This window comes from Halichoeres trimaculatus, unplaced genomic scaffold (assembly GCF_033239565.1).
Source record: "Halichoeres trimaculatus isolate MK-OKI-2021-1 unplaced genomic scaffold, fHalTri1.1 fHalTri1_scaffold_3, whole genome shotgun sequence".
NCBI lineage: Eukaryota > Metazoa > Chordata > Actinopteri > Labriformes > Labridae > Halichoeres > Halichoeres trimaculatus.
The window spans coordinates 29576434-29595122 of NW_027437181.1; the positions used below are offsets into that span (position 1 = coordinate 29576434).

Here is an 18689-nt window from a genome sequence, read left to right on the forward strand (position 1 = left end):
TGAAAGTGGAGCGTCATTAGCGACCTGTTTGTTTGCTGCAGGTTACTACTATGAGCTGGATGACTCATATGATGAGAGTGATGAGGAGGAGGTGAGAGCCCATCTCAGGAGAGTAGCAGAGCAGCCGCCACTCAAGCTGGATGACTCCACAGAGGTAACTCACCTGCTCACACATATGCTACCTTTCATGGAGACTCATGTAAGAGGTCCGGAAACCAGAAAAGAAATCCTCCACTGAGGTTTTTTTTTAATCTCATCTCGGCACAGAAACTGGACTTCCTGGGAGTGTTTGGCCTCACCACTGTGGGCCGGCGAGATGAGCTGGTGCATCAGAAGAGAAGGAAGAGGAGGAGAATGCTCAGGGAGCGAAGCCCCTCGCCGCCTGCCTCGCAATCTAAACGCACCCCACCTCCTCCTCCACACCTCAGCACGCGCTTCACCCCGGAGGAGATGGACCGAGCCCCAGAACTGGAGGACAAGAAGCGCTTTCTTACCATGTTCAGACTGTCCCACGTCACTGTGCAGCAGAGGAAAGGTAAGAATGCTTTAAACAGGTACACCGATGAAAGGAAGTGGGTGACTGCTCCATCACACACTTTTAATTTACCTTAGCAGCATATCCGCTGCAGGAACTCTCCTCCTGGGACTGGGGACTTTTAAAGGTACTCAGTGTGATTCCACTGGTAACAGGGTCTTAATGAAGTCCCTGGAAATTTCTTGTACCCATAAAATGTTCCCTGCTCTGTGGATAGGGATAGCACTTTTCATAGTACAGGGAGTTTGGGGTAGATGTTTAAAACTTTCTGACTGGTAGAATACAGGCCTCACTTGTTTCACACTACAATTAATTTGTGTACTCTTCATGGGCGTTCAGACCTCTGTAGAAACGCGGTCAACCAAAAGAGCCTTTAAATCCCTTCAAAAAGAACTCCTGAGAATAAAAGTCCCAAATACCAAAGTCATGTTCGCTCTACTTTGAGAAACCTGGTGATTGTTTACTGACTGTTGTTTAAATATGTTGAAGTAATTAATCCTGAAAGACTTAATCGTGCACAACAATCCCTCTTAGCTATTCTTAATTAAATGAACCATGGCCGTCATTAGAGTAAAATCCCCGAGACAGTCTTTCAGTGCCTTCAGCGGTAAAATTTGGTAACTAAAAGAAGGTAATTTTTTTTATTATCCCAAGGCTTCAGGGAGCTATCTATAAACCTCAGCGTCACAGTGACCTGGTGCCCTTTACACGACACAGAAACATCCTCATCCATTACTCATATCATGTCTTTGCATTTCATTTGAGCAGAGTGAAAAAGGAGACTGACTGCACGCTCGTTTAGCTTTTGGAGGGTTGTAGTCATCCTCAGTTGGCTCTAGATCCTGCTGACACTTCACTTCGGCTGAGCCCTGCCTGCTTTAAATGTGCCGTCTGCTCATTAACATGTTGACTCAAGCCTGTAAGGCAATCATACAGAGGTCAAACAATGAACATGGCTCCCCTAAACCTCTCTATTATATGCAGCATACATTATACAGTGTATGCATAATGTAAAGCTTTACAGCGCCCTGGTTAGCAGAGCAGACTACTGTCAAGGTTCAGTCCCTAGACAATTACACACACATGTACACACACACACTCACACTCACTCACTCACTCATACTGACGAGGAATTGGGAGTGGCAGCAGCGGGCTTACAGTGATCCTCGTCTAATCCTCTTGATTTACTGTTTGCTGCCTACAGATGGCAGCGCACAGCCTCCCACACTCCACCTCCTTACACACACACACAGACTCTCACACACACACACACCACTGAGGAGAAATAGGTGCTTGTGAAATAGTGACTAACTGCATACAGCGAGTCTAATGGGACAAAGATTTACTTGTCATGTTTTTTCTCTCTGTCTCAGATAATGAAAGGGTGGTGGAGCTGCTTCAGGCCATTAAAGAAAAGAGTGTAACCTTGGATACCATCAGGCATGCCCCTCATCCGCTGTGTAAGAGCCCTCCAGCACCGCTCTCTGGTGAGACTAATGAACAATAACTTGCGCTCTGTAGTATCAGGTTAGAGTTGTGTTTTTTTATTCGTACGGTAAGGTGAATCTGATCAGGAAATGCATCCACACTTTCGTGCCGTGGTGCTCCATCTGTAGTGATGTTGGTCTTGACCTCTTCAGGACTAACACATGTTCATATGATTACAGATTCAACATTAGCCCCGCCTCCCTCTGAATCAGAAGACTACCACAGTGTCAGACCACATAGCCCCCCCTCGCAGTGCCCAGCATCCCCCAATGGCCATCCAAAACCCCTCGGGGAGACATTAAGACCAAAGGAACCCCCCTCTCCAGCTGTCTACCCAGACAAGGCCCGGGGGCCCGGTGAGGGGCCGATCCCTAAGAGGAGCTCCAGCCTGCTGAACAGCTTGCGGCCTCCGCTCCCCCTGCAGGCGAAAGAAGGTCTTCACAGCGTCAATGGACGCACCAAACCCTGGGATAGCTTCACTCCAGAGGAATTTGCTCAGCAGTTTCATGAATCTGTGCTTCAGTCCACTCAGAAGGCTCTGCAGAAACACAAAGGTAAAGCTGCGCCAGCTGCAGGGACAAAGATTTATGGTAGAATATATATAAAAATAATTTCCACTGTTATTTTCATCTTACTATTAGTATATCGGTCTTGTTGTTTTCAAATGAAGGAATAAATTAAAAAGTTTGGTCAGAAAACATTAAGAAACCGTAAAGGTGATATATAGTTTTATTCTTGGTAAATAGAAAAAACACCAGTTCAAAATATTGAAGCCTCTTGAAGATATATTCATGTAATTTTTGTGAAATGTCTAGAACTGAAAGCATTGCTAAACATTATTAGCAATGCTTTCAGTTCTGAGAATTATGTGATTTTTTTTTTGTTTGTTTAAAAAAAAAAAGGTCCCTGCTGTAAATGTAACTGTTTGGATGTTTGCTGTGGTTTTATTGTGGCTAAAAGACAATCTGTGGGTTTTGTGTGTTTGTCTGATACAATAATGAATCGTTTGTTTATTGAAAACAACCTGCAGATTACCCATGCTTCCAGCTAATCATCATTTAAGCCCCAGATTAACTGACTCATCCTCTCCTCCTCCTTCAGGTGGAGCCTCAGGGATGTCAGAGTCGTCTCACCTCCAGGAGTCGTCGGTTCACTACAACATTCCAGAGCTTCAGAGCGCCCCCAGCAGACCGCCACAGCCTCATTCACAGTCCCACACAAACACACACCCATTTCCACATCCGCTCTCACACTCCCACCCTCAGTCCAACGGGCAGCACTTCTCCATACCACACCACCGGGAGGCCTCAGGGACGAGGGAGGACCTGTCTGGTCCAGATGACTCTGAGGAGGAGGAGGATGATGAGGAAGAGGAGGCTCCTGCTTCAAAGTGGCGGGGGATTGAATCTATATTTGAAGCATATCAGGAATACGTTGAAGGTGAGTTGGTTTTATTTTCTTTGGTCTATTAAAATTGATTCAACAGACGGCTTAGAATAAAAATCCATGAATGCAGACATATGTGTACCACACCAGTCAGGGCATCAATCATCGAGCCAAGAAGCTTTCACATGCCATGATGCAGTTTGGTTAATAATGTGCTGAAATGTTCTGTAAGTAGTGGACAGGTGCATTGTGTTCTGTGGTTGTGTTAATACGATCAGTAGTTGTAGCATTTTCTTTCCACTAGAGAGCAGTGTTTCCCTCTGTGAGACATAATTCATTCATACATAGGAAATGTTTCTTTTAGTTGGTTACCAAAAATCAGTTTAACATTTCACCGGCATATTGTAGTGCCTCCTTAAGTGATCACATCTGTTGTTTACTCTTGCTCTGATATAGTTTTCAGTTTTAAACTTTTCTTGTAGTATGGATGTGGAGATTAAATAGATCCTGCAAAGATGCTCAATTCCCTTTTAAGTCTAAACTCTCTGGGTCTCTTTCACCATTTTAACCATTCTGATTTTGTTTTGTAGAGCAAAGTTTGGAGCGACATGTGCTGCAGAATCAGTGTCGAAGACTAGAAGCTCAGAACTACAACCTCAGTCTGACTGCTGAGCAGCTGTCTCACACTATGGGGGTAAGACACAAACACAATGCTACAGTTATTAATCTCTAACACTGTGAGTTATTTGAAGCTGCACTATATCCATAGAACAACTCATATGTTCAAGTCCTTCCTCTTTTATGGGTGTACATCACATGCACATATAGAGCATTGTTTAAAGAAGGTGTATTTTATTTACCCCTTTTTTGTGTAGCACTCGTCCTCAGTGTCAGTGATTTTTTGTTAACTTCATGTCCTCTGTCTCTCCTCTGGTCCTGTAGGAGCTGATGTCACAGAGACAAAAGCTGGCGGTGGAAAGGGAGAAGCTACAAGCAGAGCTGGAGCACTTCAGGAAGTGTTTGACGCTGCCACAGACACACTGGCCAAGAGGCAGCCATTACAAGGGCTACCCTCCCAGGTGACCCCGACACGCCCACCTTACGACCCCCAAGCCCACCCAGCGCCCCTTTCAGACTGACACCAGAGTTTATTTTTCACAGCCCGGTCCACATGGCTCCATGGAGGAGAACATGCCTGGCTAGATGGGATGAATGAGTGAATTAATGAATGAATGGAGTGAATGGACAGATGGATGATGCAGGACCGTACAGTGAAGGACCGGCAGTGCTGTGGCCAGCCAGGGACTGAACCACGAGCCACTAGTGTGTGCCAATGTAGCCAACCCTGACATCAGTGACAGCGTGGGACAGGAGCACCTGAAGATCAACATAAACACACAAAGAAACACACACGCACCTGCTTCTCACAGTATCTTCAGTCCCTGCCGCTTTGCTGTGCGCTCCCTGCATCCCTCACCACCACAGCTACACAGACAATCCTGCCAATGAGGGAGCAGCTGCCCCCACCCCCCCACCTCCCCAGGGCTGTTGTCAAAAGACTTGAACGCTCCAAAGGCTTCTGGCCAGTCGGGACTGAAATTTATCGCGGTGGCCACATGAGCTTTTTGAACTGGAAATGCACTTATGAATAAAAGCTGAAGAACTACCTGGTGGTACTGTGTTACAGCAGAGAACTGTTCAAAATTAGGGAAGAACTTAAAAAAATGCACATTTTTGGAAAGAATTAAGGAAATGTTTTATTTCGAAATAGAAATTTGAGAATAAGAATTTTAAAAGGTGCTTCAGCCTTGTATTGTAAATAATATGAAGACTTAAAAGAATTTTGTATGTTTTTATTACTTTAATCATTGTTCTTTTAAAAGAAAAAAGCCTGCCATTTTTATATGTTTATGCTTTTTGGGTTGGAAAAGAAAGCCTTGCTTTTAGTGTTTGTACTGCTGCTGGCCAGAACAGCTCATTGAGACATTTACCTGAGTGGGAGAGCAAACAGGACACACACTCCACCTTTTACTCTCCCCTGAACCATCCGCAGCCACCCCATACAGCATCTGAGCTCAGCTAAGATTACACAGAGGTCCTGAGACACAGCTTCTGCCCTGTCCTCCCCTCCAGCAGGGGAACGTGTCTGTTTGAATGTCATGTCAGAAACCCTGTTGGCATGAAGAGTTAGCTGGATATCACACAGAGAGCAGCTGACATCCACAGTGACGTGTTTTTTTGTATTGTTTCCTTTTTTTTAATTTGAAATACTTGATTCTTTTGTAAAGACATGAAGTCTCTTAAGCAGCCAGCTGAAGAATCTGTTTTTTGATGCTTTATCCTTCCACTGGACCTGCCACCTAAGTTTTGAAGACATTTTTTTTTAACATTGGACTCAAACAATATGACGGTTTGCATAATGTTATGCCTTACAAGATCAAGCCCTTATCAGCAGCCATGAGACACAGTGCCAAAATGAAAAGCTGTAGCATATTGGATTTTTAATTTGAAATAATGTTGCAAAAAGAAAGCCAAACATTCAAATCGCAATGGCCATCTTCCAATTCTGGACACCACCATTTGATTTTTAACCCCCTCGAGGACCATCATTATCCAAAGTTGCCAACATGTTTCAAATCACTGAGCAGATTCATAAAATCAGATGAAATGTTTCTGAAACCTGTTTACAATCTCCTCCTGCTCTTATACGCTGTAAGACATGCAGCTGGAGATCCCAAAAAGCAGCCTTTAAGGTTCATAAACCGCTGAAGTTAAACTGCGTAAGTGAAGATGGTTGGATAGTTGGTGATGAACTTGGAAACTGTGCAGAACATTCATCTGTAAAATCACTGAAGCACAACTCCCCCTGCATACAGTTTATCAATAAAGTGCCTCAAAGATTTGGGAGCATGTGAGTGAGTTGCAGTCTACCTGTTGGACTCGGTACTCTTAGCATCAGTGATCAGGGACTTTACATTTCAGAGTGTCTACTGTGCGTCTCACACCTTTTCAATTTGTGCATGTCACGAAACCACACAAAGCCCCTTTTACCCAAACGCATCACCAAGAATCAGTGTAAGCCAGTTCAGCAGGTGGATCCAGAGTGTAGTCGGTCATTTTCACAGAGCAGAAGAGTGCAGCCTGTCAGTCAATGAGGGGGTCCACGTGCTGAGGTAAGCTGCCAACAACCTGGGGAGGGAGGTGCAGTACAGCGAGCCCCCTCACCCAGCCGCCCTGTGTCTCTCCAGCCCGCGCACGCCGATGCAATAGCCCCATCACTCAGTGGAGGATGTCTAGATGCTGTGAAATCCTGTTTTTAAAATGTACTTGTTTGAATTCATTGTAATGTAATATATTCTTTGTTGAATGTAGTAATTAGGTATTTATGAATATATGGCTGTGATTTCAGACAAAAAAGAAAATAAAATATTTCAAAAATGTTCAATATCAACCTTTGTCTGTTTGTGGAACTTTTGCTCATTAAAGGGAATATTAAAAAAATAGTTCACAAAAGTAAATAGAGCCATGTGCCCCCATGTATTCCACATTGCTCTGTTAACTTGCAGACTTATACTCCTTACTGGCTGGAGTGAATTGTAGCTGTCAAGAGCGTTGGAGTTCTTCCAGATCATAACTCTAACAAAGGGGCATCATTCTTTTCATATTTTACCTAAAAAATAATGATATCAAGTTTTAAATTGTTAGGTAACGTGTAGGAGTTATCGTGCACTGAAAATCTTGGTCCAACAGTTACATGCTACCAGCAATCAGTAAACCTTGAGGACATTTTTTTTTTGCTTTTCCAAACTTTCTAGGTTGAATTTAGGGTCCAAAACATGAGGAGACATAATTCTTAGCTTGTCATGTTAAACTGAGAAGCCTGATTTTGTAACAATGGAGGCAACGGTGAAGGAGGCTTCACAAGTCCTGGCTGGGGAACTGAAGAGTTTCAGAGTGAAATTAATGAGGTAATTGAAGAATATTTGACAATCTCGTAAAGTTACTACAAATTAACAGAAAGGCAATGTGGAGCCTGAAAATGAGCAAAATGCCTCCTTTAAAAAAGTTTTTCAGGAAGTGCTTCTGTTCAAGATACTGGACGATACATACAATGATAAAATGGGAGATTATCCTTGTCCTGTTGACCTACAAGTAAAATTACATTACTCTGAGTAGTTTTTAGGGAGAGAAAATAATTCTGTCCACAAATATGATCACCTTTCATTAGTTTGAAGTTATGCTAACCTTAAAATTACTCAGAGTAGTCTTTTGAGTGTTTTTATAGCAGTAAAACTAAGAAAAACTAAATCAAGAAAGTTACCATTTTTACTTTGAGCTGTGCTAAAAATGTCACTCGTGAAAAAAAGACTGTTTTTCTTCCTGTAATTCAGCTTTTTACGAAGCTCAACTTCTATCTCAAAAATACACTGGGCATACTGTTATTATGTATCTTGGTACAGCAAGGTGGGACTACATTCTCCTTCAACACGATTTCACAGAAAAAACATTTCTTACACAAATACATTTATTTTGTCACTTCTTACAAACATTGTACAGATTTAAATATGAACACACGCCAAAAAGACCAAAAAAAGTAAAAGAGAAAACGCTGAGGCCTGAAAAAATAAAAGTGTCCCTAAAATGAACAACTTCTTGAAATAACAGAGCAAAACTGACATTGTTTAATTCAGACATCAGTGTGAACCTTGTGAATTCATCTCCTGTGCTAACAGTCTGTGAATAATGAAGAGCCTCATGAGTCAGTCAGCTTGGTCCAGGGTTTTAACCCCAGTGCTGGAGAACACCCACACCTGTAGATCTGGCTCTGAACGTCTACATCAGTAGTCTGTGAACTGTCCTTTACTTGAGCCTGGCTGCAGATTGGTCCGTAGTTTGAACATGCAGTTGAGAGAGTCGAGAAGAAACGATCGTATGGTGTTGATTTCCATCAGAGTGAGGTTGTCCAGCTACAGGGGAGGAAGAGGCACAGTGGGACAGGAGACACACACAGTTTTAGTCACAACTCTTGATATCTATATATAAAGATATCTTACCAGAAAAATGAACTTATCTTTTTAATCATGTGACAATGCTTGTTGGAGCTTAATATTTAAGTGCTTGCTATTATCCTAATTTCTTATCAGTTCAGCTAAAAGAAAAACACTACTTAGTATTTTGGCACTAAAATAAGAACAAGTTTTGAAATAATCAAAACAATTTTCTGCTCATTTTGTCAATGAAGTGATCATTGAAAGTAATCAATGTGAAAAAATGTTTCTAACTAACATTGAAGTACATTTCTAATTTTTGGAAACTAAAAAATCATCACCTTGGCATGAGCCTCCATCTGACTGATGAAGCTGTCGGCAGAGAGGCGGAGTTTGGCGATACGAGTGTCCCAGATGTCTTTAACCAGCGTGCGGATCTCATCGGCTTTTGGGATGTTATCAGAAGCACTGCAGGTACACACAGACAGTCATCAGGAAAAGAGACACATACTGTGAAGGACTATTTATACAAACTCTTTGACATTAATAAACATCATAAGCAGAGTAATCAATGGTTTGATATGACTCACTAGTTCAGAAGCAATTTGGTCAGCTCCATGTAGTATGGACTGGGAACGGGCGTAAAGGTCTCCTCTTTCCTCTCCAGATCTCGCATCTCCTCCAGTTTCTCTGCACAGGATTAACAGCAGGTATGTGAGATATGTGTCGACTGCTCAATTGCAAAACACAAGAATTAATGTCTCTCAGAGGAATAATCAAGGAGGAGTGATACTGACAAGTAAATAAAAGTATTTAAACTTTAAGCTGACAGCACATTACATTAAAGCTATAGTCAAGCAATGAATAAATCATACAAATAAATATTCTGTGCAGACAAAGTTTGATGTATTCTGCAAAAACAAACATCAAAAATCTACAGTGACGCTGCATAAAGATGAAGTTAAGTTATGTAAAATGTTGTGAGTCACATGCACAGGCTAAAGACGTATGTTGAGCTGAACTCGCCATATATCCTTTATGATGTACAGTGAAAAGTAAGTCTTACCAACATCCATCCACTCTGGGGGGACTATCCTACATTTCTGTCTCTGTTTGAGATTCAGGGCCAGCCACACAGGGACATCCACTGACAGTCCAGGGTTGAAGGGACCCAGATCACCCTAAGGGCGACAGTCAGACTTCACCCACAGAACCGCACACAAAGTTTTCTGACCAAGGTTAACACTACTGACCCACACCAGAAACTTAACAATGTTAGCGGGTCAGGCTAACATCGAAACAAATTTCAACACGAAAGATCAGATTTAAAGTCACTTACCCCGATTAAGTAGATCTTGTCGAGGCTGAAGTTTGGTATAATCTTCACAGTTTCTTTCTCGGCGAGGAACTCAACCTCAGAGGGATCCATACATGTCTGCATTGTGAATTATGTTTGTTTCTAAAACTTCACCTCCACATCCACAATGCTTGTCGTTCCCGCGCTGCAAGACACAAACTACTACGAATAACCCGGATGAGACGACGACGTCATCCACAGGAAGTGTCGTCCAGTTGGTGTTTCACTTGGTTCAAAATTATCATTTTGATATCTACGCGGGGACCGTCAACGCAGTACCAACTATTCAGAGCGTTTACACAATGAGGGTTCAACAATAGACTATAAATTCGAAAGACACCGAACATTTGTAATTACTTCCTTATCTTTCTGCGTTAGACAGAAAACGGAAGTAGGTCACGTGACAGAAACAACGATAATAGATAGATACCACCAGATGGCAGTGTTAGCCAACTTGGCTGATACGACACAACTACACTTTAAGGAGGAGTAAATGATTTCAGATAAAAATAAAAATAAATTTTTAACAAATGTCATTGAGAAACCAGTTTCAACCCGTTATAACTATTTTAGTTATTTACGTTGTATTTTTGACAGAACTACAGGTTTCTTACGGGGAAACTCATAGTTAGAAGCTGACCAACAGGCAGCTTTGCATTTAAGAAACTTAAAATTAAAACTTAAAAAAAAAAAAAAATCCATAGTCTACGGTATAGGCTATCCGGAGCAGTCGAATGCATGTTGAAAAAAAGAACAAAAAAAAGTGACAACAAAATAATAAGAAATCAGTCTAAATCCAATTCCATGTTCTGTATTTGAGGAAAATGCAATTAAATGTCTTCACAGTTTCTCTGACTCATCAGCTGTTGATGCTTTTCTGCATTTCTTATTTACTTCACTGTTGGCATACCCAATTCATTATTACTTGAAAATTTACTGCAAAATAAACTTTATGCTCTAGCATTCTGAATAATTGTGTGTGCCAAATGACCTATTACATCAATGTAGCTGTGACAGGATAGTTAAAAAATTTCATTATGTAATTTGTGAAAGATATACAGCAAAGATGGTTTCAAAGAAGGTCACAAAGATTTGGGTATTTTAAAAAGTTTAATTGTACATTCAGTTCATAAAATTTCAGTAAAAAATGTGGTGCCACACAATTATCAATTAGCTCTTACTGATTAAATTCTAATCTCAAGTACAAAGGTAGTTTTGCATCTTCACATGAAGCATATTAATGTTTACAACACTTTGTTAAATAGTAAGTTTTAAAGAGGTCATTTAAGTATAAATAAATACAATTTGCTAATTTCTGAAACTAAATTCACACATGCCTGAGATCTGATATATTTTGTTATTCCTCTAAACAAATCTCCCAAACCAGCAATCAAACAGCAAAATGTAGACGTTATTGAAAATGACATTCTGAAGTGCACCAGTGGCAATAACAAGAGACACATGCATCACAGAAATGTTTGTGTAAACACGAGTCATTGAAACGACTCTGGATTCAATCATCACATTGTTGTTGCTGGTGCATCTCCAGAGGTACTAAGGATGGCATTTTATGTAGTCTGATGGTACAAAACCATTAAGATTCTCATCTTATCTGCTTTATTTAAGGAGTGCTTTTATACTGAACAGCCCACAAAGGTACTCAGACTACAGTTCTGCATGTGAATTTTGTTTTGCTGTAAACTAGAAATTCAATAAAGAACATTTATTTATATCATATCTCAGTTTTACAATCATCACCTAAAGTGTTTTATAATTTAGAACTTGATCTCTGTATGGCTAATGGCTATAAAATTTAAGAGGAAAAAAATAGATCAAATATTCTAAAATCAAACGTTTTCACACAACTATCATTAAACACAAACCATTGCAGAAAATAGTTAAGTTGCATTCAAAAACGTAACTGCCTTTCATCAATTCAGCTTCACCTTTTGAAGGTGGACACATGACAACAGTGCACGAATGGTGCTCAATTGCCCTTTAAAGATTTTGGCCTTACAGGTCAATGCTCCACAAGACTCTGTCAGTACAAGGAGCCTTTTAATGGAATAAAGACTGACTTCAGCACTTTTGTACTCCTGTGCTACATGATAAGTAGCATCATGCATGCTGAAATGGCAGCAGTATTTATGAGTGTGTCTAAGGTACACCTGAATGAGGGCTTTAACACAGATCCAGGACAGACTTGTTGATCACAGGGTTGGTCCAGTCGTTCCTCAGGTCATCCAAGTGATTGTCAAAGTCAATCAAGTTCTCGTATGACCTGCCCTCCAACAGAGCAGATGTGATTTTTTGTGCTTCACTCCAATCCTCAAAACATTCACTGAAAACAAACAAAACAAAAGAGACTGTCAGTTCACATGGAAACCACACGCAATTCATGTACAGCTTTCTTAGTTTTGAATTTCCATACATTTCACACAAGTTGTTTAACAAATGGCTCCAAGTGAAAACCACTTACAAAGTCACTTCTCTGCATTTCCACTTGTTTTCATGATGATCATAGATAAGGACAATAGGCTCAAAACAGCTCATTGTCAATCTACTGTTGTCCACCTAAAGACAAAGAAGAAAGAAAATTGATGTAATATTAAACTTTAAGAACATTTGCCAGAAGAGTGCTTCTATTTCAGCTGTCCTATGCTTTATTGAATAGCAAAACTAAAAAGACTGAAAACATGGGAAGTAGAGAGTGGGAGAAGACATGCAGTAAATGGATGGGGCTTGAGGTCGAAAGAGTGGGCGCTGCAACAAGGACTAAAGCCTCTGGGGCACAGACTTACACCACTAAGCAGAAGATGCTCCAAATCCATATAATACTCACAAACTATTTTCAAATAGTTAGGAGGAGGCAGATGACTTTTCAGATGGTTCTTTTATTTTGAAAGGACTAACTTTTCTTATAACCTTCAAGCCTAAAAACAACAACACAAACTGAGCTAAATTGGATCCTGTATGTTCATTCTTACACACTACAGAACAAAATAGACCTGTTGCTCTTTTAGATATGAGTGTTCTCTTACTTCTACAGTGCTACTAAAATATAGTGGCTGACAGAAATGTCATGTGCCACTCTATGTACCGCTAGTTCACTGGCATGAGCCATTCCCTAGATGATTAATAGTAGACAGAATCCGTTTCACACAACAAAATAAAAACATCAGCATTGAGTTAATACTATGACCTGATGCTAACGCAGTAGCATTAGCCATCTCTTACAAAAATACAGCAGATGGCTCTGACTGGCTACTTTGGCTGGGCAAACAGTTGTTGGCAGACAAAAACTCATTGTTTACATTCGAAAAGATATATTATTTCTGTCAACCCAAACTTAAATATGGAAAAAGAAAATTTTATATACCATCAGCTGTATCTCTATGTTAATTATGCCATCGATAAAGACAAAAACTATGGATACGTTAACAACAGTTAATGTAAAAAGACCTCTTGTAATAATTTTTATAATTCATCATGGGGGTGGGGAAAAGTGGCACTGTAGCAATCTTCTTCCTCTTAAGAGATTATTTTATGTGCTGCATATCATTTAGAGAACCTGCAAGCCAGTGTAACATTAGCGCACTCCATGTACTCCAGCCTCTGTGTTCTGTCATTACCATAACAATTGCTGCTTCACTGAAGTTCTCAGAAATCCTGGCAGCAACCTTTTCTGCAAACTGGTTGGGTCTGCAAGGAAGAAAAACAAATTATAATGTGTAGTGCAGGACACTCTAGAAGAATTAGGTGTATGATTTTCATTTTTTCCCCTAAACATGGCAAATGTTTTTAATTGTTTGGATCTTCGTACCTTGAATCCTTTGTGCGTTCATTGGCCTGATAATATGCAGCAATGATATAGTTATTTTCTTTACACCAAGTGTCAATCTATAGTTGGAAAAGGAAGCACAGAAAGAGAAAATCATTTCAGAAATACAATTCAGGCGATTTGAGTTAGATGTAAAACTGAAAACTCTTATTTTAAAAGGTTTTTAAAGTATTTGATGCATCTGTTTTGTTGTGAAATGATTTGATTGTAAGTGCCAAGTGGAAAACACACAAACAAAATCACCCGTTGTTACACATCAACAGCAGCACAACCCACAGCTTATGGTGTATCCCAATAATAAACCCCCAAACTGCTCTAGACACTTTGTGAACTGTATTTTACAGGTCCTCTGTGCATAATTGCGTTTTGTACTAAATAGCGTTATTAACTGGTACTTACCAGTGTTAGAGCTACTTCTAGCATTGGTGCGAGAGCCAAAGTGCCATGAAACAGGGGCACACAGTCCACACATAGGACTGGTTCACTGTGGCTGTCTTTCTTCTTCTCCTTCGTCTTTTCCGCCACCAACAGTCCATTGACGGCGCTGTGTGGATACTTGGCAGCGTGTAGAACCATTTTACAGTAAGCTTGACTTGTCAGCTGAATAGGCATGGTTGCTAAAAATGTGCGGATCGGTAGTAAGGACAGATCCTGTGGAGTAGAGAGGCTACGGGATGAGAAGAGACCGTTAGCTAACTTGACATGTAGAGCCCGGAAAAAAGTAGATATCTATCTCAGCAGTCACCTCACTGCCAGAATGTGTTGCTGTCTCTATGCCTCCAAGCGCGATCATGTAAGCTCTGTAAGAAGCAAAAACCACAAACGTCGTCTTATAATGTATGAATTACCCACTACCACCAAATCTAGCCACACAGGCTAATCTCGCTTCCACCTTCCACTCGTCTTTTTTTGCAGCACCGGTGGTGCCGTAAAGAAGGTCAGAAATGCCGTAAAATCTGTTTCAGCACTGACCGAGTTTCCTCTTTCTTCTTTTTTTAAACAACTTTATTGCTTTCATTGTCATAATACATTCATGATACAATTTCTATCTTTATATGCCTCAAATACATCTGGCAGAGGTACTGCTGATGAAAATTGGTCTTTTGGCTATCTCAGGTGCATTACTTCTTGTCAATTAATGTGCATCCTTTTTTCAAATATATGAATGAATAAATGGAATAAAAAATACAGTGGGCCCAAAATACAAGTAATACGTTGCTCTTTTGGGCTTTGGGGCTTAAAACCAGTATAATATCATTGTTTAAGAATGTACGATCTTTAAATTTAGGAGACATTTCAGTTTAAAGCCCAGAAAAATAGAAATTAGTAACAGTTAACTTTTTATCACTCTCAAATGATGTTTAAAAATGGTCATATGAAATGTATTTGTGATTAACTTTTTAGAATATACGGACCAAATGGACGTTGTTTGGTCCAAACTTTCACAGAAAGCTATTGAAATAATAATAAAACTCGAGTACTGGATCACTTACGGGTCAATGACAGGTGTCTCTGAAACAGGGATTTCATGTTCATATTTCATGCCAGAAGGACTAGCAACAACACACCCTTTTTTTTTCTTTCATTTTAATCAGTGTTGCAGATAATTGTTTTTTTATTAAATCATACTCAGTTTAATTATAAATAAATAAATAAATAAATAGGGGACTACTTTCGATGTTCCGGAGAAATAACAGGTAGTTAAACTATCAGAATAAACTGTGAAAGCCCTTTTTAATTTGGAAAGAAAGAAAGAAAGAAAGAAAGAAAGAAAGAAAGAAAGAAAGAAAGAAAGAAAGAAAGAAAGAAACCCTATCCTCATTTCACCTCTGAACCATTTCTTTCACTTCCCTGTAACGTCACTTGCTTACGCATTTCCGCTCACATTCAGACTTCCTTGAGCCCTTTGGCAGACGAGAGCGAGGAAAAAACAGCAGGTAGTATCTTTATAGCATCTTTTCGACCTTAATAAATCTCTCACTATTGAACACTGCCAGATTGTAAAATCACCAAAGATTAGAATATGTATTAGAGAGGAAGTTTAAATTGCATTCTCATGTTGTTTAATAATTGTAAAGTGACTTTGTCGGAGCGAGGACGAGCTAACTTACCGGCTAGCTTCCGTTAGCCTTTAGCCTACTGTTTCTGGTGGAAGATTTGTGGCGTAGGTAGTGAAAATAGCTGCATTTTACGTAGAGATGATTCAAATGGGTGAAATTATTTATCAGAAAATAATAAACTCGCAAGGATTTCCCTCACGAACCGGGTTTATTGTAATAGTTTATCTCGGGCGCTTTGACCTTGTGTTTGCAGCTAACGCTAGCTCCGGCTGTAGCATTACTCTGACGCTAATGTGAACGCTGTGTGTTTAGTTTGGACTCACAGTGAGTAACAAGAATAAACACATGTCCTTACTGCTGCTCAAGCTTAGTGACGAAAATCAAACGCACCTGAAGGCATGAAATAAGTAATAAAACTGAAGTTTGCAAGGAACCCAGCTATTTTATACCTGCGACCACTGCGCTGTCTTTAAGTATCAAAACATATTACATTTCTGCTTGTCATGGTTGAATATATTTGAATCAATCAAAGAAAAAATAATAGGTTATGCAGGATGAATGTGATCCAGAATTGTAGGACAGTGTTTATCTGCTGACTTATTAGAATATGTGTTCACATAGTTGAGTCTTGTGTTTTAAATGTCTTTAATTTGACCTTTCTCACAGAATGCTGGCCACCAGAGCCCTTCGCCTTGTTGGTAAACGTGCCATTTCAACATCAGTCTGCGTACGCGGAGGACATGGTTAGTGCAACCTGGAATGACACAAAGTGTTATCTATTTTTAGCTGCAGCAATAAATGCTTTCCTATGTGTCCTATACACCCAGCACTTTCACTCTTTGAACTTTGATGCTGTTAATGTCAGTGACAGAGAGTGAAGAGGTGATTGTTTACAAGAGAAAAAAAACAACAGGGAACTTTCAAAAGTTAATAGAGGTGTGTCTATCATTGCACAGCTGCATTGTCTTTTAGAAAACCTCACCAACTTCCTCCACACCCCAACAACATAGGCAAGCAAACCTGCTTGCTGTAATCATCTCATCTTACCACTTCCTGATATTTCAGTACACTTTGGTTAAGAAAGATCATTATATAAATTACAACCACAAGCACAACATTTGACAAAAGTGCTTGAGCAAAGCTTTTTACCAATTTAAGATAATATGAAGTAATTCTAGGTTAACTCACTATTATTACGGATAATTAAGTTTTTTTGTTGTTGTTTTTTTTGTGTAAAAACATCCAAGTCTTATACTTTATGCTATTTACATGCAGAGTCAAGGGGTAGGAAGTAATGTACCCTGAAAGAACAGAGTAATTTTTCAAAAATTCCTCATCAGCAGATTCATGGGAAAGATATTTTGTTTAGATTTATCACTCAATGAATTGATTAGTAACTATCTTCTACCATAAAGTTGAAACCACAAAGGAATTTGACTTTTTGGACAGAAGAATCAGACATACTTTTAAACAACTACAGTATACATTCACATTTTGACATTATTATAAGATAAAGCTATGGTCCAAGGGTAACTTGTTCATCAAACAGTGAAATGCCAGTGGAGAAGTAGCTACATTAAATTTTATAGGAGCACAGTTGTGGGAACACCACGCTTATTTTTCTTCCAGTCTTTCACAGCATTGGCCTACTTTAAAATCCAACAAAGTCCTAGATTTAAGCTGAAATTTCAGAGGAATTATTTTGAATTGAAATGATCAAGACCTATCTGAAACATTCTGTTTTGATTTGTTTTTTTTACAGGTGTTGCCAAGGTGGAAGACTACACCCTCCCCGCCTACTTTGACAGGCGAGAGAACCCCCTCCCTGATATCTGCTATGTGCAGAACCTGAGTGCAGAGCAGAAGTCCCTGAAGGAGAAGGAGAAGGGCTCCTGGGCTGCCCTCTCTAACGAGGAGAAGATTGCATGTAGGTTTACACTGTACCTAGCATATTATAAATGATCTAATTTGAAATATATCAAGCCAACTAAATTGCTTTCAGCACTGTGTAAATGTAATTAGAAATGTATTAATGTCAATGTTTCCATAAAATGCAGCTTGTCTCATGCATTGTTTGTGTTTTCCATCTTCAGTGTACCGCATCAGCTTCAAACAGAGCTTTGCTGAGATGAACCAGGGATCAAAGGAGTGGAAGTCTGTTGTTGCAGGGATGTTCTTCTTAGTTGGCATGACTGGTCTGATTGTGCTCTGGCAGAGAAAGTTTGGTATGTCTTCAGAAAACAGCATTGGGAAATTTCCAGAACATATGATGCAGTGATTGAATGTTTCCCCAAAAATAATCAGTCATTGAGAAGAATGTTGCTTCCATCATTTTTGACAGAGTGCTTGATTGCATTCAAATAATGCAAGTTTGTTTACACATTGTTTTACAGTGTATGGACCAGTCCCACACACATTTGATGCTGAGTACAAAGAGAAGGAGCTGCAGAGGATGTTGGACATGAGGATCAACCCAGTGGAGGGCTTCTCTTCCCACTGGGACTACGAGAACAAGCAGTGGAAAAAGTAAATTTCAGACCCTGAGGACCATTTCACATACTTGAAAGAAAGGCAGACCAACTCAAAGAAACAAGAATACTTCTATTTCTGTATTTAACACTTGTCCACATTACCTCAGTCTGTGCGTTTTGGAAGACCACTTCCTCCTAAGGTCAATCGTGTATAATAGAAATAAGAATAAAAATTGCTAAACTTAAAAATAAACATCTTCTCTTTAATTGTGTTCCTTTTGTGACACGCACTTCTCAATGTGATAAACAGGGAGGAGAAGGACTAGATCTCATATTTTGGGAGGGAACTTCCAAGGGTAAGGGGCAATTAATCATCCATTATTCAAAATAACTAGTCATGTCATTTTTTTTTCAATTAATGCATTAGCTGTAACAGTAAGACAAGCTGAATTCCCTTGCTGATCTCTCAGTGTATTTTTTCCAGTTGGTCACCTTCTGATGTACTCTTGACTTACATCATAGACAGTGTTTTATAACAGCCTTTAAATGAAGACCAGAAAGAT

The 18689-nt window shown here is 39.8% G+C and overlaps 4 protein-coding genes across 5 annotated transcripts in view; 2 read left to right on the forward strand and 2 right to left on the reverse strand.

Moving 5' to 3' along the window:
• The window catches only part of gse1b (Gse1 coiled-coil protein b), a 223237-nt gene extending 216377 nt beyond the window's left edge, over window positions 1-6860 (forward strand). Inside the window, exons 11-17 of the mRNA XM_074666033.1 lie at window positions 42-154; window positions 268-535; window positions 1909-2022; window positions 2203-2577; window positions 3125-3463; window positions 4000-4103; window positions 4352-6860. Of these exons, the coding sequence (XP_074522134.1) occupies window positions 42-154; window positions 268-535; window positions 1909-2022; window positions 2203-2577; window positions 3125-3463; window positions 4000-4103; window positions 4352-4492 (1454 nt within the window). The 3' untranslated portion in view covers window positions 4493-6860. The remainder of the gene's footprint in view (window positions 1-41; window positions 155-267; window positions 536-1908; window positions 2023-2202; window positions 2578-3124; window positions 3464-3999; window positions 4104-4351) is intronic.
• Window positions 6861-7926: 1066 nt separating this feature from the next.
• gins2 (GINS complex subunit 2) lies at window positions 7927-9995 on the reverse strand. Its single transcript, XM_074666961.1, has 5 exons — window positions 9737-9995; window positions 9464-9578; window positions 8988-9087; window positions 8739-8865; window positions 7927-8376 (listed from the first exon to the last, which is right to left on the reverse strand). The coding sequence occupies exons 1-5, from the start codon at window positions 9836-9838 to the stop codon at window positions 8248-8250; spliced, it is 573 nt and encodes a 190-aa protein (XP_074523062.1). The 5' UTR covers window positions 9839-9995; the 3' UTR covers window positions 7927-8247.
• Window positions 9996-10854: 859 nt separating this feature from the next.
• emc8 (ER membrane protein complex subunit 8) lies at window positions 10855-14538 on the reverse strand. Of its 2 annotated transcripts, XM_074665667.1 has the most exons (6): window positions 14341-14538; window positions 13995-14262; window positions 13578-13654; window positions 13387-13456; window positions 12234-12328; window positions 10856-12095 (listed from the first exon to the last, which is right to left on the reverse strand). In XM_074665667.1, the coding sequence occupies exons 2-6, from the start codon at window positions 14205-14207 to the stop codon at window positions 11936-11938; spliced, it is 615 nt and encodes a 204-aa protein (XP_074521768.1). In that variant the 5' UTR covers window positions 14208-14262; window positions 14341-14538; the 3' UTR covers window positions 10856-11935. The 2 variants fall into 2 exon arrangements, with proteins under 2 accessions (XP_074521767.1, XP_074521768.1); XM_074665666.1 differs by having other exon boundaries at window positions 10855-12095; window positions 13995-14538.
• An 884-nt stretch (window positions 14539-15422) lies between these two features.
• On the forward strand, window positions 15423-18379 carry cox4i1 (cytochrome c oxidase subunit 4I1). Its single transcript, XM_074666421.1, has 5 exons — window positions 15423-15532; window positions 16322-16398; window positions 17418-17582; window positions 17749-17880; window positions 18049-18379. The coding sequence occupies exons 2-5, from the start codon at window positions 16323-16325 to the stop codon at window positions 18183-18185; spliced, it is 510 nt and encodes a 169-aa protein (XP_074522522.1). The 5' UTR covers window positions 15423-15532; window position 16322; the 3' UTR covers window positions 18186-18379.
• The last annotated feature ends 310 nt before the right edge of the window (window positions 18380-18689 follow it).

Bases quoted from the DNA above. Each gene is read 5' to 3' on its own strand.
- cox4i1 (XM_074666421.1), top strand. From the start codon at position 16,323: ATGCTGGCCACCAGAGCCCTTCGCCTTGTTGGTAAACGTGCCATTTCA. The intron at 17,583-17,748 runs GTAGGTTTACAC...TTCCATCTTCAG, and splicing joins TAACGAGGAGAAGATTGCAT to TGTACCGCATCAGCTTCAAA. The intron at 17,881-18,048 runs GTATGTCTTCAG...ATTGTTTTACAG, and splicing joins GCTCTGGCAGAGAAAGTTTG to TGTATGGACCAGTCCCACAC.
- gins2 (XM_074666961.1), bottom strand. From the start codon at position 9,838: ATGCAGACATGTATGGATCCCTCTGAGGTTGAGTTCCTCGCCGAGAAA. The intron at 9,579-9,736 runs GTAAGTGACTTT...TGTCGCCCTTAG, and splicing joins ACAAGATCTACTTAATCGGG to GGTGATCTGGGTCCCTTCAA. The intron at 9,088-9,463 runs GTAAGACTTACT...AATCCTGTGCAG, and splicing joins CCCAGAGTGGATGGATGTTG to AGAAACTGGAGGAGATGCGA.
- emc8 (XM_074665666.1), bottom strand. From the start codon at position 14,207: ATGCCTATTCAGCTGACAAGTCAAGCTTACTGTAAAATGGTTCTACAC. The intron at 13,655-13,994 runs GTAAGTACCAGT...TTCCAACTATAG, and splicing joins TAGAAGTAGCTCTAACACTG to ATTGACACTTGGTGTAAAGA. The intron at 12,329-13,386 runs GTAATGACAGAA...CTTTGTCTTTAG, and splicing joins GTGAAGCAGCAATTGTTATG to GTGGACAACAGTAGATTGAC.